We start from the raw sequence: 16,825 nt of genomic DNA on the forward strand, positions 1-16,825 counted from the left end.
GCCTGGGCTCCCCCCGCCCTTCCCCCCTCCCACTATTATCCTCCCTCCCGGCGCTCCCGCCCGCCCGCCCGGGAACGCGCGCCCCGCTCCCGCCCGGCGAGGGAGTGACCCGGCGCTGCCGCCCGCCCCGATCCCCTCCATGGCTCCCGCGCCGCCCCGCTGAGCCGGAGCCGCCCGCCGGGAGCCGCGGCTGAGCGCGGGAGGGAGGGGGCGGGAGGGGGGCGGGAGGCGGGGGCGCGGGGGGTGCGACACGCGCGGGGAGCGGCGGCGGCCGCGGCAGGAGGCGGAGGAGGAGCGGCAGGAGCGGGGAGTCCCGGCGCGGCCGCGGGAGCCCCGGGCGGGCGGGCGGCGCTGGGAGCGGCCGGGATTTACCGTGGTGGCGGTGGGCGCTGAGCGGCGGGGGAGCCGGGCGTCCCCGGGGCCGCCGCCTCTCGGGCTGAGCCCCCCCGCCCGGACCATGGCCGACGACGACGTGCTGTTCGAGGACGTGTACGAGCTCTGCGAGGTGATCGGCAAGTGAGTGCGGCGGGGAGCGGGCAGGGCTGGGCTGGGCTGGGCGGGGGGAGCGCTGCCCCGCGCCACCCGCCCGCACCGGGCACCGGGATGCTCCGCCCGGGATCCACCTGAGTCGCCGCCGGCGGGTCCGTGCGGGGCGCGGGTCCCCCCCGTGGCCGGTGCCCACCGTTCTCGTCACACGGGAGGCGGAAGGGGGAGAAGTGACCCCATGTTTCCTCAGCCACCATGATTAACCACCTCGCCATCGCTCAGCCTGGCTGCAGCAAGCGGCAACCACTTCCCACCCCTTTTCTTCTCCTCCCCCCCGATATCCCATTCCTGGCACACCCATCAAGGATTGCCTCTTGGGGAAGGGAGAGAGAAGATAGCTCTCTCCGTAGATCCACCTATTCGCTGTGTGTCTGCATATTTGTGCGCCAGGTGTTGGGTTTTCCTCTTCTTTGCTGCATAATAACCGGCTTGGTAGTGGCGCTCGGGTAGTGCTCGGTTCTCGTCCAGATCCATCACTGTGGCTCGTGTGGAAATGGAGATGTATAAGGCAGGAGGAGTGCTTGGCCTTTTGAGTCTTATTATGCAACTGCTGTTAAACCGGTGCTCGAGGCTTGTATGAAACCTGGGAATTGTGGCAGCGGCTGGCGTTCCCCAGCTGCTGTTTCGGGTTACCGCTGTTGGATGAAAATGACAATCCGAGTCACCAAGAATGTGCAGAGACTCCCCCAAATCAGATGGTGATAAAGAATTAAACATGAACTCCATTCTCCCCTGCCCCCATATTTCCGTGACTGCTCAGTTTTGAAATCCGTTCTTTATTTCTTCATCGTCTTTCGTGTATTTTCTGTAGTTGTGTCTGTGTTGCAAAAAGGACAGGGAAGATACAGTGATACTGAGACTGCCTGATTTTCTGTGTGTCTGATTCCAAAGCTGAGATTGCTCTGCAAGCCTTAGTAGTGACACTGTTCAGTGTGCCTGGAGTTTTCTTCTTCATGACAATGGATTTTATGAGAATAATTGAGCGTGTTTTGGTTATAAACAAAGAATGTTTCCTGCATGTATTCTCTTGCCCGCTCTCCACCCTGATGCTTTTCAGTGTATCTAGAGTGCTGTCTGCTCTCAAAGCCAGGACTAAAAATATTCCAGAATTAATCTTTTCTCAGGATTATACTGAAATGCTGGTCTTGGACATAGCAGGTGGCTTTGTTGTCAGCAGAAGTTTCAGCACTCAGTTGTGTCGTTTCACAAGACACCACCACCTTGCTCCTAACACAACTTTTAAAAATATTAAGCTCCAAGGGCCTTGTTTGCCATCATAAATGGTATATGATTGCTTTAACTTGATGCTGTTGTGGAGCTTCTGTAGGAGCAGAACTGTTGTTATTAAAGGTGTTTTGAATGCAGTTTTTGGCACACTCCTTTCACAAGTGGTTTTATGCTAAGCACTGCAGTTCACACTGGGATTCATTCCTGCCCGGTTGCCATTAGCAGGAAGGTGCAGTGCTCATGCATGACCGCACACCCTTTCAGAGGATGGATGATCGATTCACTCGGGGCCAGATGTTTGCACATCTCCACCGAGTTTTTCTTCTGACGCTGGAGAATTTCGAAGGGAGAGCTCAAAACCGGTGGATTAGGTGTTAGCTGCACAAGTTCCACACGAGATTTAGGTAGTGTGGAGAGTGTTGTGATGTAACTAGATGTAACAGATAAATATTGAATCACAGCAGCAGGGTGATGCCAAAAACACTGTAGCAAAAACAGGGTGTCTCACTGAAAATAGCAGCAGTGGTGGTGTGAAGGGCTGATAGCTGCTTATGATTACTCAGGTTTTTCCGCACAGATGTCAAGTCCATCCTCTAAAAAAACCCAGACATTTAAAATATAAATACACAGCTTTCATGTATGATTTATGAGTGGTATTCCTGTTTCTTTGCATTGCTACGCAGTAAATTCCAAGGGACCAGAGGTGCAGCATCTTTATTTAGCTTACAGATTCTGGCTACCACCTTGCCTGTCCATAAGAAACTTCAGGAAAGCTGCTGTAGATCTGCTTTGAATTGCTACATATGCATCTGACCAAACATCTTTCTCAGTGAAATATACACTAAATGTCTGCATGTCCCTGGGATTTGTTATTGATTGATACAGTGATTTGGTTCTTGCAGCTGGCACATCTGGCTCTCATTTGCATTTTGGACACATGAAATACTAAAATGTGTAATTTATCTTTCCTAAATAGGCAATTTCCACTGTCACTTAAGGTAGTAAAAGGTATTTTCATAAAGGGTGTAGGAAAGAGGTCTTAGCCTGTAAAATGTCTGAGTGTTTAGTCAAAGTTCTCATGCAATTTACCAGAGAAATCAGGAGATACTTTCTTGGCTGACAGTAGACAGTCCAATTTGTTGAGGCATATTCTGATCTTTAGGATAAGCTTTAAACACTTCTAAATACAATAAACTGATAAGGCTGACTTTGAGTAAATGCAGCAATAATAGCTTTTGGTGAGGAACAATTACAGGGTAGTAGTATATGAATGAATTGATGGGAATGACAATGATAAACTGTTTATTATGTGACATTTAGGGTGTTTAAGTTCTGCAAGCATGCATTTTTCATTTTTAAGGGATGTGGGTGGAAAGAAAGGCCAGGAGGGATAGAGAGAAATCCTAATTCATGTTTTCATTAGAAAAAAATGTTAGGGGAAATCTTATTTTGCATATATTGCCAGTATACCTTTCCATTCCTGAAAGCTATATGAAAATACAAATTGGAATAACAATCCAAATTTCTTATTGAACTTTTTAAAGTGGCATTTATGACACTAACATTAGTCATGTATTTTTACTTAACCAGACATGTTATGTTTGAGGTTACCATCTCTTCAACTTGGCTGACACAAACATTCTTCAGAAAGAAATAAATTGAGGATTTCTTTTTTAGCCTTCAAAAATGTGTTAGCATCTCAGGATAAGTGATAGTGATGAAAAATACAAGTCTATCATTTTTTTTCTAACTTGTTTCCTGGTGACTTTGAAGAGATTCTCCCTGTGTATTGGTTGGGAAGTTCACAGTGTAAAATCTTTAAGGCTGTTCCTATGTGGATCAGACCATGTGTTTGATTGACAGCTCACAGAGAGTAGTGCTAAGTGTACTTGTTTATTTTTTATTAGAATTTTCATTCAAAAAGCTTTGAGTAGTTTATAAAACGTAGTAGGTGTAAAATTGAAACTTCTTGGCTACTCATCCAAGGTGCAGACTGTTCTATCAGAGAAGCTCCATGTACACATAGCAGGAGTTTTCTTCATGCCAGAGAGAGAATGCCTGTTGTCAGTAGGTGTTGAATCTAGAAGAGTGAGGCAAGGTTTTTATGATAGAGCCTTGTTCTGCAAGGACTTTATTTTAAATTATCTGGTTTTATGTTTCTGTACCTCTTAAGATCCATATCAGTTTATGTTAGCATTAAAGGAGAACCATAAAGATTGTCTGACCTTTCTAACAGTAGGACTTACTTAAAATTTCTCCAAATGTTTAAGTTGTAAATACAATGGGATAAAGATGATAGTTGTTTATTTGTGTTTGAAAGGGCTTTGGTCACAATTGAAGTCATTAATCCTGGGGTGCATTAGGAAGAGCACAGCTGGCAGCTGGAGGGAGGGGATCCTGCCCCTCTGCTCAGCCCTGTGAGGATCACCTGGAGTGCTGTGTCCAGTTCTGGGCTCCTCAGGACAGGGCAGACATGGAGCTGGACTGGGTCCAATGGAGGGTGATGAAGATGATGGAGAGACTGGAGCATCTCACTGAGCACAGGCTGAGGGAGCTGGGCCTGTCCAGCCCCGAGAAGAGAGGGCAGAGAGGGGCCCTGATCCCTGTCAGTGTCTGCAGGGAGGCTGAGGGCATGGACCAGGCTCTGCTCCGTGGGGTCCAACAATGGGACAGGAACTGATGGCCAGGAAGTTCCACCTGAACATGAAGAAGAATTCCTTCACTGTGCAGTGACCAAGCACTGGAACTGGTTGTCCAGAGAAGGCATGGAGTCTCCCTCACTGGAGATATTCCAGAACCATCTGGACACATCCTGTGCCACGTGCTGTGGGATGACCCTGCTTGAGCAGGGAGGTGGGACCAGGTGACACACGGTGGTCCCTTCCAGCCTGATCCATTCTGTGACATTAACAGTCACTTAAACTACATTTTTGTATTTTTTCTGTGTGTGGGCTGTATGTGCCATCACTGTGTGTGTAGTAGTGCAGTTGTTGGCATCTCCAGTACCCAAGGATACCATGATGTTTGGTGCTAATGCTGTCAGAGCTTCCAGGACATTCTCTGCAATCTTGGTTGAGGCTAATCCTCTCCTGCACTGCACGTGTGAGGATTTTAGTTTGTTGTCATCCCTCTTTGCTCTGTGATGGGACGAATCTCTCTGCTTGGGCTCTTTCATCTAGTAAAGAGTAGTTAAAGGGCAAGAGCCAGCAGGCATTGCTCCCTTCTTCCAGACTGATAACACAGCTGGAACACCACAGATGTGAGCTGAGGATGCAAAGTCATGGGACAGGATTTAGTTGTTTGTTTGGGTTTTTTTTTCATTAAAATTTGAAGGCTTCTAGCCCACTGAAGTCAGACAAGGGATGGTGGTTGCAATTCCAGCCTAAGCTCTTACCTGGAGTTGGAGGTGCCTTAGATTTGTGCCTCAGTCTGGGAGTGTTCAAAGAAGAGGATGACAGAGCTCCTGGATTCCTTGTCCAAGAAATACTGAAAACTTTTAATAATTGTAATTACTGTGGTAACAAAACTATGTAGGGGCATTTTGATGGTTTCAGTGGTATTGTTTTTCATTATTGCCTCCATTTTCACTCACAGGAATTAGAATGCTGTTGCCTCTCAAACATACTTCTAGTCTAGTACACTGTTGAGATTTTGCATTTCCTGTAAAACCAGTGCAAATAACTGATGGGTGTAATTAATGACAAATCAAATGGAAATGTGAAACAACTGTAGTATGTACTCACTGTTTGCAAAGGGGGGGAGGGGAGTTTCTTTGGGATATGGCAACTGATTTGTCTAGTTCAGCTTTTGAGTTTTTTAGTGCTGTTTGAAACTCTCTTAATAAAACATTCTTGGCTGTTGTCACTGTTACAGTACATAAGAGTAACAGATTATAATAAATATTTGATTTAAGCATGAGGTCATAAAGTGCATTTCTTCAGGAAAGTAGTGGTTGATTATTTGCAGTGTATAATTGCTAGAGTATAACCTTAGGTAGGTTTTTCTGCCAAGGATTTTAGCTGTAGCAGTGACCCATTTCTACTTAAGAGGCTCTGCCTACTTAAGAGAAGCAGCTGAACACAGAATAAAATGAACAAACCTGGTTGCAGAGTACATTTCAACCACTACTCTCTATTTGTGCAGCTTTTTCTGATATTGATAACCAGCAGCACTCCTGTGTAGCTCCTTCTTGAGGAGGAATTCCTTCGTGGAAAGGGTTGCTAAGCATTAGAATGAGTGCCCAGGGGGTGGAGGAGTCACCATCCCTGGAGCTGCTCATGAGCTGACTGGATGTGGCACTCAGTGCCATCCTTGGTTGAGTTGACAGGGTGGGGATCGGTCAGAGGTTGGAATTGATGATCTTAGGGGTTTTTTCCCAACATAAATTATTCTGTAATTCTTATGATGTGCAGCTGTAGTGATTAGGAAGTTGAGGATTGCTTGAGAGGGAAGTTTGGAGGGACTTGATGTGGGAAAATACAAGCTGAGAAAGATTGTGCAGGGGCTTTGTAAATGTGTTTTGTGTTTAAACACCCAAGAGAAGGAAGCCTCAAAAATGAGCAAATCTGAGCAGACTTGTCCTGTGTAATTTCAGCCTGAAAATTTGAATATTTTAGACCAATTTGCTACTGAGATTCTGGATCAGATGTCTGTGAGAAGTTGTGGGATGAAAAAAGTGACCTTGACTTGAAGATTTGATAAGTTAGATCATTTTATTGAAATAGTATGAAGCTTCAGAAAAATGGGGGCCAGGCTTCAGGACCCAAGTGATTCTTGATTCAATCTTCTGAATTTCAATTCAAATATAGTACTTAAGATAAAATGCTCTAGGATAAAGAAATATTAGGGAAAGAAGAGAGACACACTTTATGTCAACAGCCACTCACCTACTTAGCCCTCTGTGTGATACACTGTGCTTTTTTATAATCTTTTATGCAGATGTCACTACTATGAAAGGTAATCAAGCATTATTAACCTCAGTATGATGTTTCCAAAGATCATTTCTCAGAAACTTGTAGTCATATTAAATGTGTCATCTAAAGAAGGATGACTGCAGAAACGAGTGGTTGTTATAAGTAGGTATTTCATGCCGAATTGTGGAGTTGATAAAAATAACTCTCATGAATGAAGGGAGTGCTTTTTTTTTAATATGCAGCATGACTATCAGCATGGCCAGAACTATCATCCCTACCTGTTAAAAAAATTAAACTTACTTCTTGAGATAGTGTGTCAGCTATTCCCACCAAAAGAACCCCAAGGAGCTTTTATTTTTCTTTGCCTGCATCAGATAAGTGTGTAAGAGGAAACCTTGGTAAGGCATCTAAAGCATGGGGAGAGAGTGCCTTGAGTTCAGCGTGGCTGTAAACTGAACTGTGCTTTGTGTGCCAGGTTAGTGCCTTCTCTTCATAAACTTGTGCTGCAGTCAGGGTGGGTTGCAGGGTTCCTTGGGAGGTGTCTGTTGGTGCAAGGAATGCTGCCCTTGTTGCAAACAGCAGTGCACAGCAGAACTGTGGCATTTCAGTTACCTTTGTGTTGCTGGGTGTTTAAGATCCCTTTTACCAGTATCTTTTTTTGGAGGTGAGAACTGTGAAATAAGGTTCAAATAATTTTTGGAGCTTGACCATAAAAGACCTTTACATTGTAATAAGGGTTTATTTTTTCACTTCAGTTTGTATGAGAAGGAAAGTCTTTCTGGAGATATTACTAAAAACCTTTTACAGGATAAATTTAGGACTAAAAGGACTGAGGACTATTGCCTAATATATTCTCACAGGACAGAATTGAATGTACCTTGGTTAACAAGTGCCTTGCTCTTTTACTTTCATCACTTTTTTCTAGAATAGGATAAGAAGGGGTAGCCAGCAAGTTAGTCCATATGCTCTGTCTTTGTTGCAGTGGGGCTGTGCTTTCCTTCCAGGCTTAGGATTTGTCAGAATTCTTGTGTTATCAATATTTTGCCAATTTCTGTTTTGATTTAACTTTTTCAAGAGTCAGTAGTTAGAACATGTTTTCAGCACCTGAAAACATTAATAGTTGATGCATAGTTCTTACAAACTCACAAAGTTCATTGTCTGTTTAAGAAGTTCTGAATATTTGCCTTCCACCAGGGATTCTAAGTAGCATTTGGTTGAATAGATTTTTACTTGGCTCCTTCACCTGTTTCTTTGACTACCCAATGGGAGGTCACTGCTTGCAGCCACTCTGATTTCATTTTTAACTAACATCTCCATTTTCTTTTCTGGATTATGTGGGCATAAGCAGTTATTCCTAGCATTTAATAGTGAGTAAATTTCCTAGGATATGTGAACTAAGTTGTACAAAACTTTCCTCTGAACAAATTTTTTAGAAGTAAATGCTGGGGTGTACAGGCATTTACAGTGGTTCAAAATGTGTTCTGTTCAGTTGTTTGGAAGCACTTTAAGGCAAGTTGCAAAACTAGTTTTATCTTATCAAAGTGTCAGTTCTGCTGCAGCTGAGATTAAGAAACCCTTAGAATTTCAAAGTGTGCCTTTCCTAGGAACATGTTATTCTAGGGTAACTTGTGACTTCATGTAAATGCAGCTACCAGAGTCTGGAAGGCAGTTGGCTTTTTGCAAGTTGAATTTTTGATCCAAAGATCACTAGGAGTAAGGAAGGAAGTCTTAACTGTAGAGAGGTTGAGGCTTCTCAGGTACAGTCTGTAAGATATTCAGAACTTCATGAAATCTTTTTCTAGATGTCTTGTTATTTGGGTCTGTGAAGTAGACGTAACACCATCAAAAGGAAAAAACAGACAAACAAACAAAAAACATCAGAAAAATCTAAAGAACTTCTAAAAGAAAGTTCAGCTTGTCCTGACCATCTCAGAACTTAGGCATGTTCCTCTGCCTCCTTTTTTCTCCCACTTTCATTTTGGGGAGAGGGTTTACAACTGGAACCTTTGGCTGTGTAACTGCTCTACTTCCACACTGCTCCAGGGAAATCCTGATCATCCAAATGGAGTTGTCAGCTGCCCACTTTCTCCTTTGTATTTTGGCTCCAGATGTTGCTGCTGATACTGAACAGAGGGGAGCAGTTCTGAACTGTGGGAAGGCACTCATTTACACTCAATTAGAGGATCAATACACCTGTAAATGGAAGGGATAGTGAGGAAGCAAGTGAGGTAATCTTATCTCCCTTCTTGAAACCACTCCTCCACCCCCCTCCTTCTGGTTAGGAGATGATAGAGGAGGTGGGAGTGAGGTGGCCTGTGAGGATGACAAAGAATTTAGGGAATTATGTATTAAGTGATATGATCTTTTCTACATCAACAGTGATCTGAACTATCATCATAGTAATTTTTCCTAGAAAAGAGCTTTGTGGAGCTTTTTTTTGCCAGGATTGAACTTGAATGCAGCAGCAGCAGATAGGTTGTGTTTGGATGTGTTTAGAAGAGACCTGTCTGCTCAGCACTGGTCTGGCTGCATGCAGAGCAGGAACCAGGGTGGGAATTGAGGTGAAATCCTGCACCTCTGTGATCCTGCAGCCTCAGCAAGTGTATCATAGTTCAGGAAGGAGAGCTGTGACAAGCTGTAGCTGTGCTGGCGGTTGTTTGTGTGAACATGGCAGTGGTACCCTTTCTCCTCCTTGTGCCCTGTGTGAGCAGCGTGTGAGGGCATCTTGGTGACAGGAGCTGAATTCAGGTTGCTGCTGCTGGAAGAAGGAGGTGTTGCTCTTGGAGATCTTGCTCTCTTTATGTGCCTTGAGTGATCCACCCTTCCCCTGTGCCAACTTCCACATTCACCTGTCTGTAGGAGCCAGGTGCACCACAGAAATTGTGGTTTTTCTGCTGTTTTCACTGGCTTCACCAGACCTACAGTGCAGTCAGGGCTTGCTCAAGGTGGAAGACTCAGGGATGGAGAGAGATAAAGTGTGCAGGCACCTCTCCCTCTTCTCACCTTTGGCAACAGTCAATTACTATGACCATATCATAAAATGCTTTGTTAGGTTTTTTTTTTAAAGTATGTTTGGCTTTTTTGTATAATCAGGAAGTTAGCTTCCAAAACCTTTTCTGCAATAATCCAGACAATGGTAAGGAAAGGGCAAGAAAAAAGGGAAACAGTTTACTTTTTTTGAGGGGAAAGGAAACATTCCAAATTAACACTTATTAACACACACACACACACACACACACACACACATGTGCGCGCGCGCGCAAAGAGTTGTTTTTATGGTCTTAATTTGTTTTTTCCTTCTTCCTATACACATATTCCTATTTCCTGTAATTAAAACCAAGCAATAACTTTACATCAGAACCTCACTTCATTTAGGATTTTAATTGGTGACACAGCCAGTTAAAATTAGGAAGGCAACTGACTCTAGGATTTTTATTTGTTGAATGTTTGAATTAATACTTTGAGATATATTAGCTTCTGACATGGTTAAATGTTCTTCAAATGTGCATGTGCCTTGTTGGGTCCTTCAGAATGTAAAAAGTTCACAGTTGAGTGTACTGTGAACAGCAAGAGTGCTTTGATGTTTGTGAGTAATTCTAATCTTTATAGAAACCAAATCTGTTACTTCTGGTTCTGGTGTGATTGTGTGCAAAAGCTCTGATAACGTATTTAGGAATGTTGAAGAAATTGAAACCCAAAGTTTTCCTGAGCCACCTATTTTCAGATTTTGTTTTGCTCTAAACTTAAATGTAAAATGTATTGTATTGATCAAGAACTTGTTTCAATTAAAGTATCTGTCTTTCTGTCAATTTGGTTTTTAGGGTTTTTTGTTTGGGTTTTTGTTTCTGGTCTTTTTAGGAAAAGTTCTGTGTTAGTGCATCTGGATCAAGTTTAGATTGAAAAGTATCAACTTCCATTTACAGAAAACTGTTTACCTTTCTACAGCCCCTAAACTACGAGTAACCTTTTTTCTTAGTGTGTTTCTGCAAACATCTTAATTTCAGACCTTCAGCACTACAGACAAGAAAGGAACAAAAGGAGCTTCCAAAACTGAAGGTCAGACAGAACTGTATTGCTCTGTTAGAGCTATTGGATTAAGATTATTTTTCTTACTTTTTCCTTTCTGGAGAAAGCCGTTATCTGTTGGCTGAGTTTCTCGGATGTTCAGCCCTTAAGGTTCAATTATCTTTAAAAGCATAAAGTAAACAGGGTGCTTAAAATATCAGAAGTTCTTTCCCTAATCTTAGATCTCAAGTGTGTCAATTTTTTTATCAGCTGCAGGCACTTGTAATTGTAAAGAATTCAAAACTTCCTAGCTGCCATTGAGATACACTTTGAGGATGCTTCCTCAGCTCTTGCAGATGAATCTTCTTACTTGGATTCTTGGTTTGAAGTTTTCAAAAGTTCAAGTTGTCTGTTTGCTGTGTTGATAAGCGGTGTTTTCAAATAGATTGCTGACTGTAGAGTTGTTTAGTGTTGTGTGTTTGAAATACTTAAAATTTGCACAGAACAGGGGTTGGGAAGGGGATTTTTGCTTTGTTAAGGTGATCATCATGGATGGTTCGTTTCCATTCTTAGTGGGTCTGGTGATATTTAAATAATTCCATAAAACATCAGCTGGGAGTTTTGATTCCCATATTTTCTAGCCTGGTGAGTGCTTTCACAGGCACTGTGTGCCAGGGAAGGATTTTAATTTGAGTGTCCTGATTTTGGGAGCATTGCTCCAAGCACTGATGATGCAGTGGCATGGGCTGGCAAGTTCTGAGAACATGTCCCAGGTAGCAGAGGCAAAATCCACAGCAGAATGTTGGTTTGGGTATTCTCCATGAGCTACAATTTCTCTTGGGATGGTGCTTTTCAATATCCAGGATCCTTTAGGTGTTGTGTTAAACAGCAAACTCAGAAGTATAATCTGAAATTATTCTCAGGGATGCAGTTAAGCAGAAAGGTGAGGTCACTCTGTGAAACTTCTGTGATTCTTTCCCTGAATGTTTGTTGTATTTCACAATGGGACTTAGTTTGTCATATTGCTATTGTATTTTGTAAAAATTTAAAGTGTTCCAGAAGACTAACTTGGGAAATTCTCTTCTCAAAACCCATCTGTATCCAGCTTCCCAGTATTTGTTAAAGCTGCAAAGACAAGGAAGAGTGTAAGAATAATACCTTCCTGAAATGTGGTTTCATATATATGGGTGGAACATTCAGAAATCAGTGATTTGTGAGAATATTGATGCATGTTAGCATTTAAACATGTGTATTTTGCTGAAAGCTGCTTTAAAATTCTACTTCTCATATGTGCTAAAAATTGATCTGTGATGTTTTTGCATTTAAAAATAGAGCTTTGCAGTGGTTTGTAGCTGTTCTTACTGATAGGTTTCCTTTTTTTTTGTCACTGTTTGAAAAAGGATAAAAGAAAAAGCAGTTTGAAATGTTTACCATTTGGTCAAAGCTGTAAGAATTACTCCAAACTTTCCTTTTCATTTAACTTTTCCTCTTACACTCAGATGCTAGCTTGAGACTTTGCTGCCATCTCTAGTTTCTTCATGAAATTTATCTTGAGCTTCTGTTTAGTCCTGCATTTTCATCTGTATTCTTAAAAAGACAGATTTTGGCTGCATTTCATGGCTGCTGTTAGAAGAATTTGTTTTGTAAAGCTTGTATCAGTGAGGAAAATAGCTGTCCCCTGTGGTTTTTTCCCCTGAGAATACATTAGGGAGTTTTTCTAAGGAGAAATATCTTGTATTCTTAATATCTTGTATTCTTCTTTGTTTCACCTTCAGATACAGCTTTAGTTAATAAGCCAATTTTCTGCATTTTTTGCTCTCATGTTTTCTGTTAAATTTTGTAAGTCTCCTGTTACTGTATTTACTGTGATAAAGACAGTAAATTCTGTTGGTTGGTTATTGAATGTAGAACAGTTTTGGGTTTTGCTGGTCTCTTCAGTACCAGCATTTTACTTCCAGTTTGAGTGTCAATACACCTGAATGGTTTTTAAATGTTTCTTTGCCAGTTTTCATTTTTTTAGCATTTCCTTTGTAATGTGACACCCCTCTGTAGCTCTGCCAAAGCTTCTTTCTGGATTTTTTTCCTTGCTTTGCCTCATATTTCTTTGCCTATCAGTGACAACTTTTCCTAACAACTTATATACAAAGTTTCACATGGTGTATTCTGGTTTAGATTGAGATCTCCTTCAGTTTTCTTCATTCTCACTGGGCTCCCAGCAGACTCTAGGATGACTGTCAGTCAGAATTTTGCTCCCATGGAAACTGGCTTGCTGCAAAAGCAAACTGCAGTTCCAGTGTCTGAAACCTGAGCTAACAAAAGGTTTGTCAGAGTTACAAGAACCTTTGAAAAAGTGTCATCATTTTACAGTTTTATCTTTGAATCTCCAGCCAGCTGAGACTGTAGTGTTGAGATGTTGAGACCTGTGTTTGTTTTCTGTAGAGAGAGTGGTACCAGGTAACCTGTTCTGTTACTGTCTCAAAAGTCCTGATGACAGTTCAGGTATTTAATCTTTTTGTTTTGTTTTGTTTGTTTGTTTGGTTGGGTTTGGGGTTTTTTTGGTGATTTTTTTTTTTGGTGGTTGAATTGGGTTTTTTCCCCTGTAATAGCTGTAGAGGAAAGTGTTTTCTTTTCACAGGTTGACTTTGCCTCTGCAGCATGGAAAAAGTAAAATTGTGTGGCTTCAGTGCTTCTGCCTAGAATTCAAGGAAGAGAGGTGGTTCTCTGCAGTGGAATTGTGTTCCTGTGAGCATGTGTGGAAGGAGGAAGTTTATCTGATCTCTTCTCACCAGGGGGAAATAAGATCTTGGCCTACTTGTCTTAGCAACCATTCTTCTCTACCCAGTCAGTTTCTGGGAAAATAAGGGTTTTTTAGCAACAACACTTATAAACCAAGTGTTTTACACCTAAAAAGTATAAACCTATAATAAAGTTTTAAGAGCGGAACCTGCTCCACTCTTTCCTGTATACTCTAATTAGAAGAAACTGCTTTTTGTATTTTTCACATTTTCTACTTTCTCTAATCACTGTGATTTTGCATTAAAAAATGCTGCTTTTTTTTTTCCTTGTTGCTTTCTTTAGGCAACATAATGTCTTACAGGATAACTCTTGAAATCTCAGGAAAACTTACATACCTACTGCTCAAGTTAAAGGACTTCAGAAATACAAATCTCCAAGAGAAAGGAGAAAGTTGTATCTCCAAAGTCTTGTCTTGTGCAGGAGTTCATGCTTTGTGGAAAATGTTGCAGCAGTAAACTCATTGGAAAAGGTGTGTGATCCTGCCCTGTTAGTTTGTCAGAGCTGATACCAACACTGTATGTTGGGTTGGGTTTTTTTTAAATTTATCCACATGTAAATGGGCTGGTAAAATGCTTCATTTTTTTTGCTCATTCTCCTTCACTTCTAACAAACACAACTATTACGTTCTATCCTATCAGCTTAAATGCTCTTTGGAAATGTGTTGTTTATAAAGCTTCAGAAAATATTCTGTTCTTTAATGATGTGCAAAAGTCTTTAATCAGCATTCCTTCAAGCAGCTCAAATGCCCAGAGGTGTACCAAGTCCAAAATCACATTTGACTGAGTGCTAATTAAGTAATTTCACTTGTTTCCAGTCAAGACCCTGCAAAACTTGCAGAACTCCTGTATTTTTGTCTGCCTTAATGGATGGGAGCTGAGTTGTTACAGCCAGAATCAGGAGCATATTGTTGATCCTGGCATAATTACTGCATGCCAGGAGTGAGAAAGAGGACACTGTGGATCTGATGTGGAAGTATCCTCTATTTTTGTGGTGGTTGTTTTGTTCCCCAAGTAGTTCCAGATGTTTTCAGTCCTCCCTAGTCCTGTTTCTCAGTAGAGCATGTTTTATGTTATTCCTTTTTAACAGGTAGGTTGGGAAGGGCTATTGTTCAGTATTAGTGAGCTAGTAATCAACAAGGTAAATATGATAGTGTGGTTTGGAGTGATCCAGTGTCCAAAATTATCAGTGTGTTTATGAATGTTTAGTAGTATTCAGAGTGGACTGAAAAAAGGGTTGTGTTCAGCCTGCTCAGTTTTATGTTGAAGGTGAGTTGCTAATTAAAATTGATTAGCATATGCTCTTTTACCAGCTAAAATGGTTTCTTGGTTTAAGTTCTTGAGAAAAAGTGTCTAGTAGTAGATTCTAACTATAGTCAGATAGTTCTTATAAAAACAGTTTATTTAAATTGTAGTCCATGTTAGTTTATGTAAAGAGTTGGTAACGTTTATGCAGTGTATGAAAATCCTACAGCTTTCTATAGGCAATTCTGTAAAATGGGAATTATCTCCTTGTGAGGAAGTTGACAGCAAGTAGTACAAGATACTCACAATTAATATCACAGCTCAAGTTTATCTTTGTCTTGTCCAGGAAGGAGTTTCTGTGCAAGTGTTCATTTTCAAAGCTTTTTATGTAGTAAAATGTGTACAATGAAGTTCTTAAAAAATAAAAAAAAAATCTTATCAAGCAGTGTTCTTTGAGATGGGTCCTCCCCACCCCTTTTTCTCATTTTTGTTCATGCTCTTGCTCTTTTGGCTGGCTAAACTAGACTGATGAAAAAAATCAGGATTAAAAAGTGACTTTCTCCCCTCACCCCTTCCTAGGTTTCCCACTCAGTCATTCTCTTCAGGGACTTTGGCCAGTTTTCCAGCTACAGTGCAATTACTCTTAAAACTTTAATCTTCACCTGGATAGGAATTGGGGAGCAATGGAAACCATGAAAACAGTTAAACCAGGAAACCAGTTTATCAGAAAGAAGATTACAAGTCTGTGTCTTTGGAAGGAAAGCACAGATTATAATTTATTTTTTTTTTAATCTTCCAGACAAATATTTTCTGCTTCTCAGTGGATTGATTACATGTGGTTGTCATGTGCTGGAAAACATCAGTGGGAGAAGGGGCCTTTCAGTGATGCTGCCTTGGTGGTACTTGGAATCCAGTTTGTCACAGAGGGGTATCACATAGATAACACAATTATCTATTCCTTGAGTGTCACGTGTAGAAATTCATTTGTTGAGAACCAGACCAGCACCTTTCTTGAATGATCCAAAGAAAAAAAAATGTGTGGTGGAGGATCAGGAGGTCATTAGCAGTTTTGAATATACTTATCTTTTTAAAGTGCTTTTAGTTTGGTACAGCATTTCCCAGCCTGTATTTGCAGTCACATTTGGACTAAACCCTTGAGAATAAAGCAGTTGTTTTAAAGCTCTGTTTAGGCAGATACCTGCAGAAAGGACAAGACTGTCAAGGGAGTCATATGAAGGGAGTCCTTTCTCCTTAAGAGATGAAGTGAACAAACAGTTGGAAATAATCAATTTTATAAGTAAGGCTCAACCCCAGTGCTGCTACCCTGGACATACAATTGAACTGTGACATCTGTGAACTATCTAAAATGATTTCTAGATTCCTTATAGCACTCTTTTCATGGATTGTTTTCTTTCTGGTTTTGGCTATGGCAGTTGGTGTTGAGTAAGATTTCCATAATAAATTGGGGGGTGGGAATCACCCTCTTGGTATTTGGAGAGAGCAGATCCAAGGTATACAGGAGTTTGTATTTATTTTGCATTCCAAGTCTGCACCCAGAGGGAAGGGAAGAAGCAAGATCTGACTCTCAAGAGGTGTGTGCAGTATTGCTTTAGACTTTCCAGTTGAACTTCAATTTAAAATTGAGGAAGGGGGCTTTGATTATTCAGTCTGTAGTATCTGTTTGCATTGAGAATCAGAAGTGGGATCTCCATTAGTAGGGGTAGTTGAGGTGGCAGCTCTTGACCTACTCAGCTGCTTCTCACTTGAATGTGGAGAGGAAAAGCAGATAACTGTGACCATCATCCTTCCTGGCTCTGTCACTGGGTCTTCAGGTAGGAGTAAATCAGACTCAGTTTTTTGCAAGGTAGGATAGAATTGAAATAAATGCTTTAACAAACTGATGAAAGAAAACCTTGCTGAGCTTCTGCAAATCCTTATTTTAATTAGTACATTCAATTCTGAAATATGGCCTAAGCTTACCCAAGAGAGTTTTATAATAAGCTGATAATGTCTGTGGGGGCAAAAAGGGGTTTGTTCATTTGCTTGTTTTTAAAGCACATGCATAGCTTAATTTTCAGCATATTGGGGGAAAAAACC

At 41.4% G+C, this 16,825-nt stretch overlaps 1 protein-coding gene across 7 annotated transcripts in view; it reads left to right on the forward strand.

Moving 5' to 3' along the window:
• The first annotated feature begins 348 nt into the window (after positions 1-348).
• CASK (calcium/calmodulin dependent serine protein kinase) overlaps positions 349-16,825 on the forward strand; it is a 185,643-nt gene continuing 169,166 nt past the window's right edge. For 5 of the 7 annotated variants that reach the window (XM_054291346.1, XM_054291349.1, XM_054291350.1 and 2 more), the window contains exon 1: positions 350-516. In XM_054291346.1, the coding sequence (XP_054147321.1) occupies positions 458-516 (59 nt within the window). In that variant the 5' untranslated portion in view covers positions 350-457. Of the gene's footprint in view, positions 517-16,825 lie in introns of all 7 variants that reach the window. The other 2 variants (XM_054291351.1, XM_054291347.1) reach the window with 2 other exon arrangements.

The sequence above is a fragment of the Melozone crissalis genome, unplaced genomic scaffold (assembly GCF_028551555.1).
Source record: "Melozone crissalis strain CALT ecotype California unplaced genomic scaffold, PUWL_Pcris_2 ptg000090l_1, whole genome shotgun sequence".
NCBI lineage: Eukaryota > Metazoa > Chordata > Aves > Passeriformes > Passerellidae > Melozone > Melozone crissalis.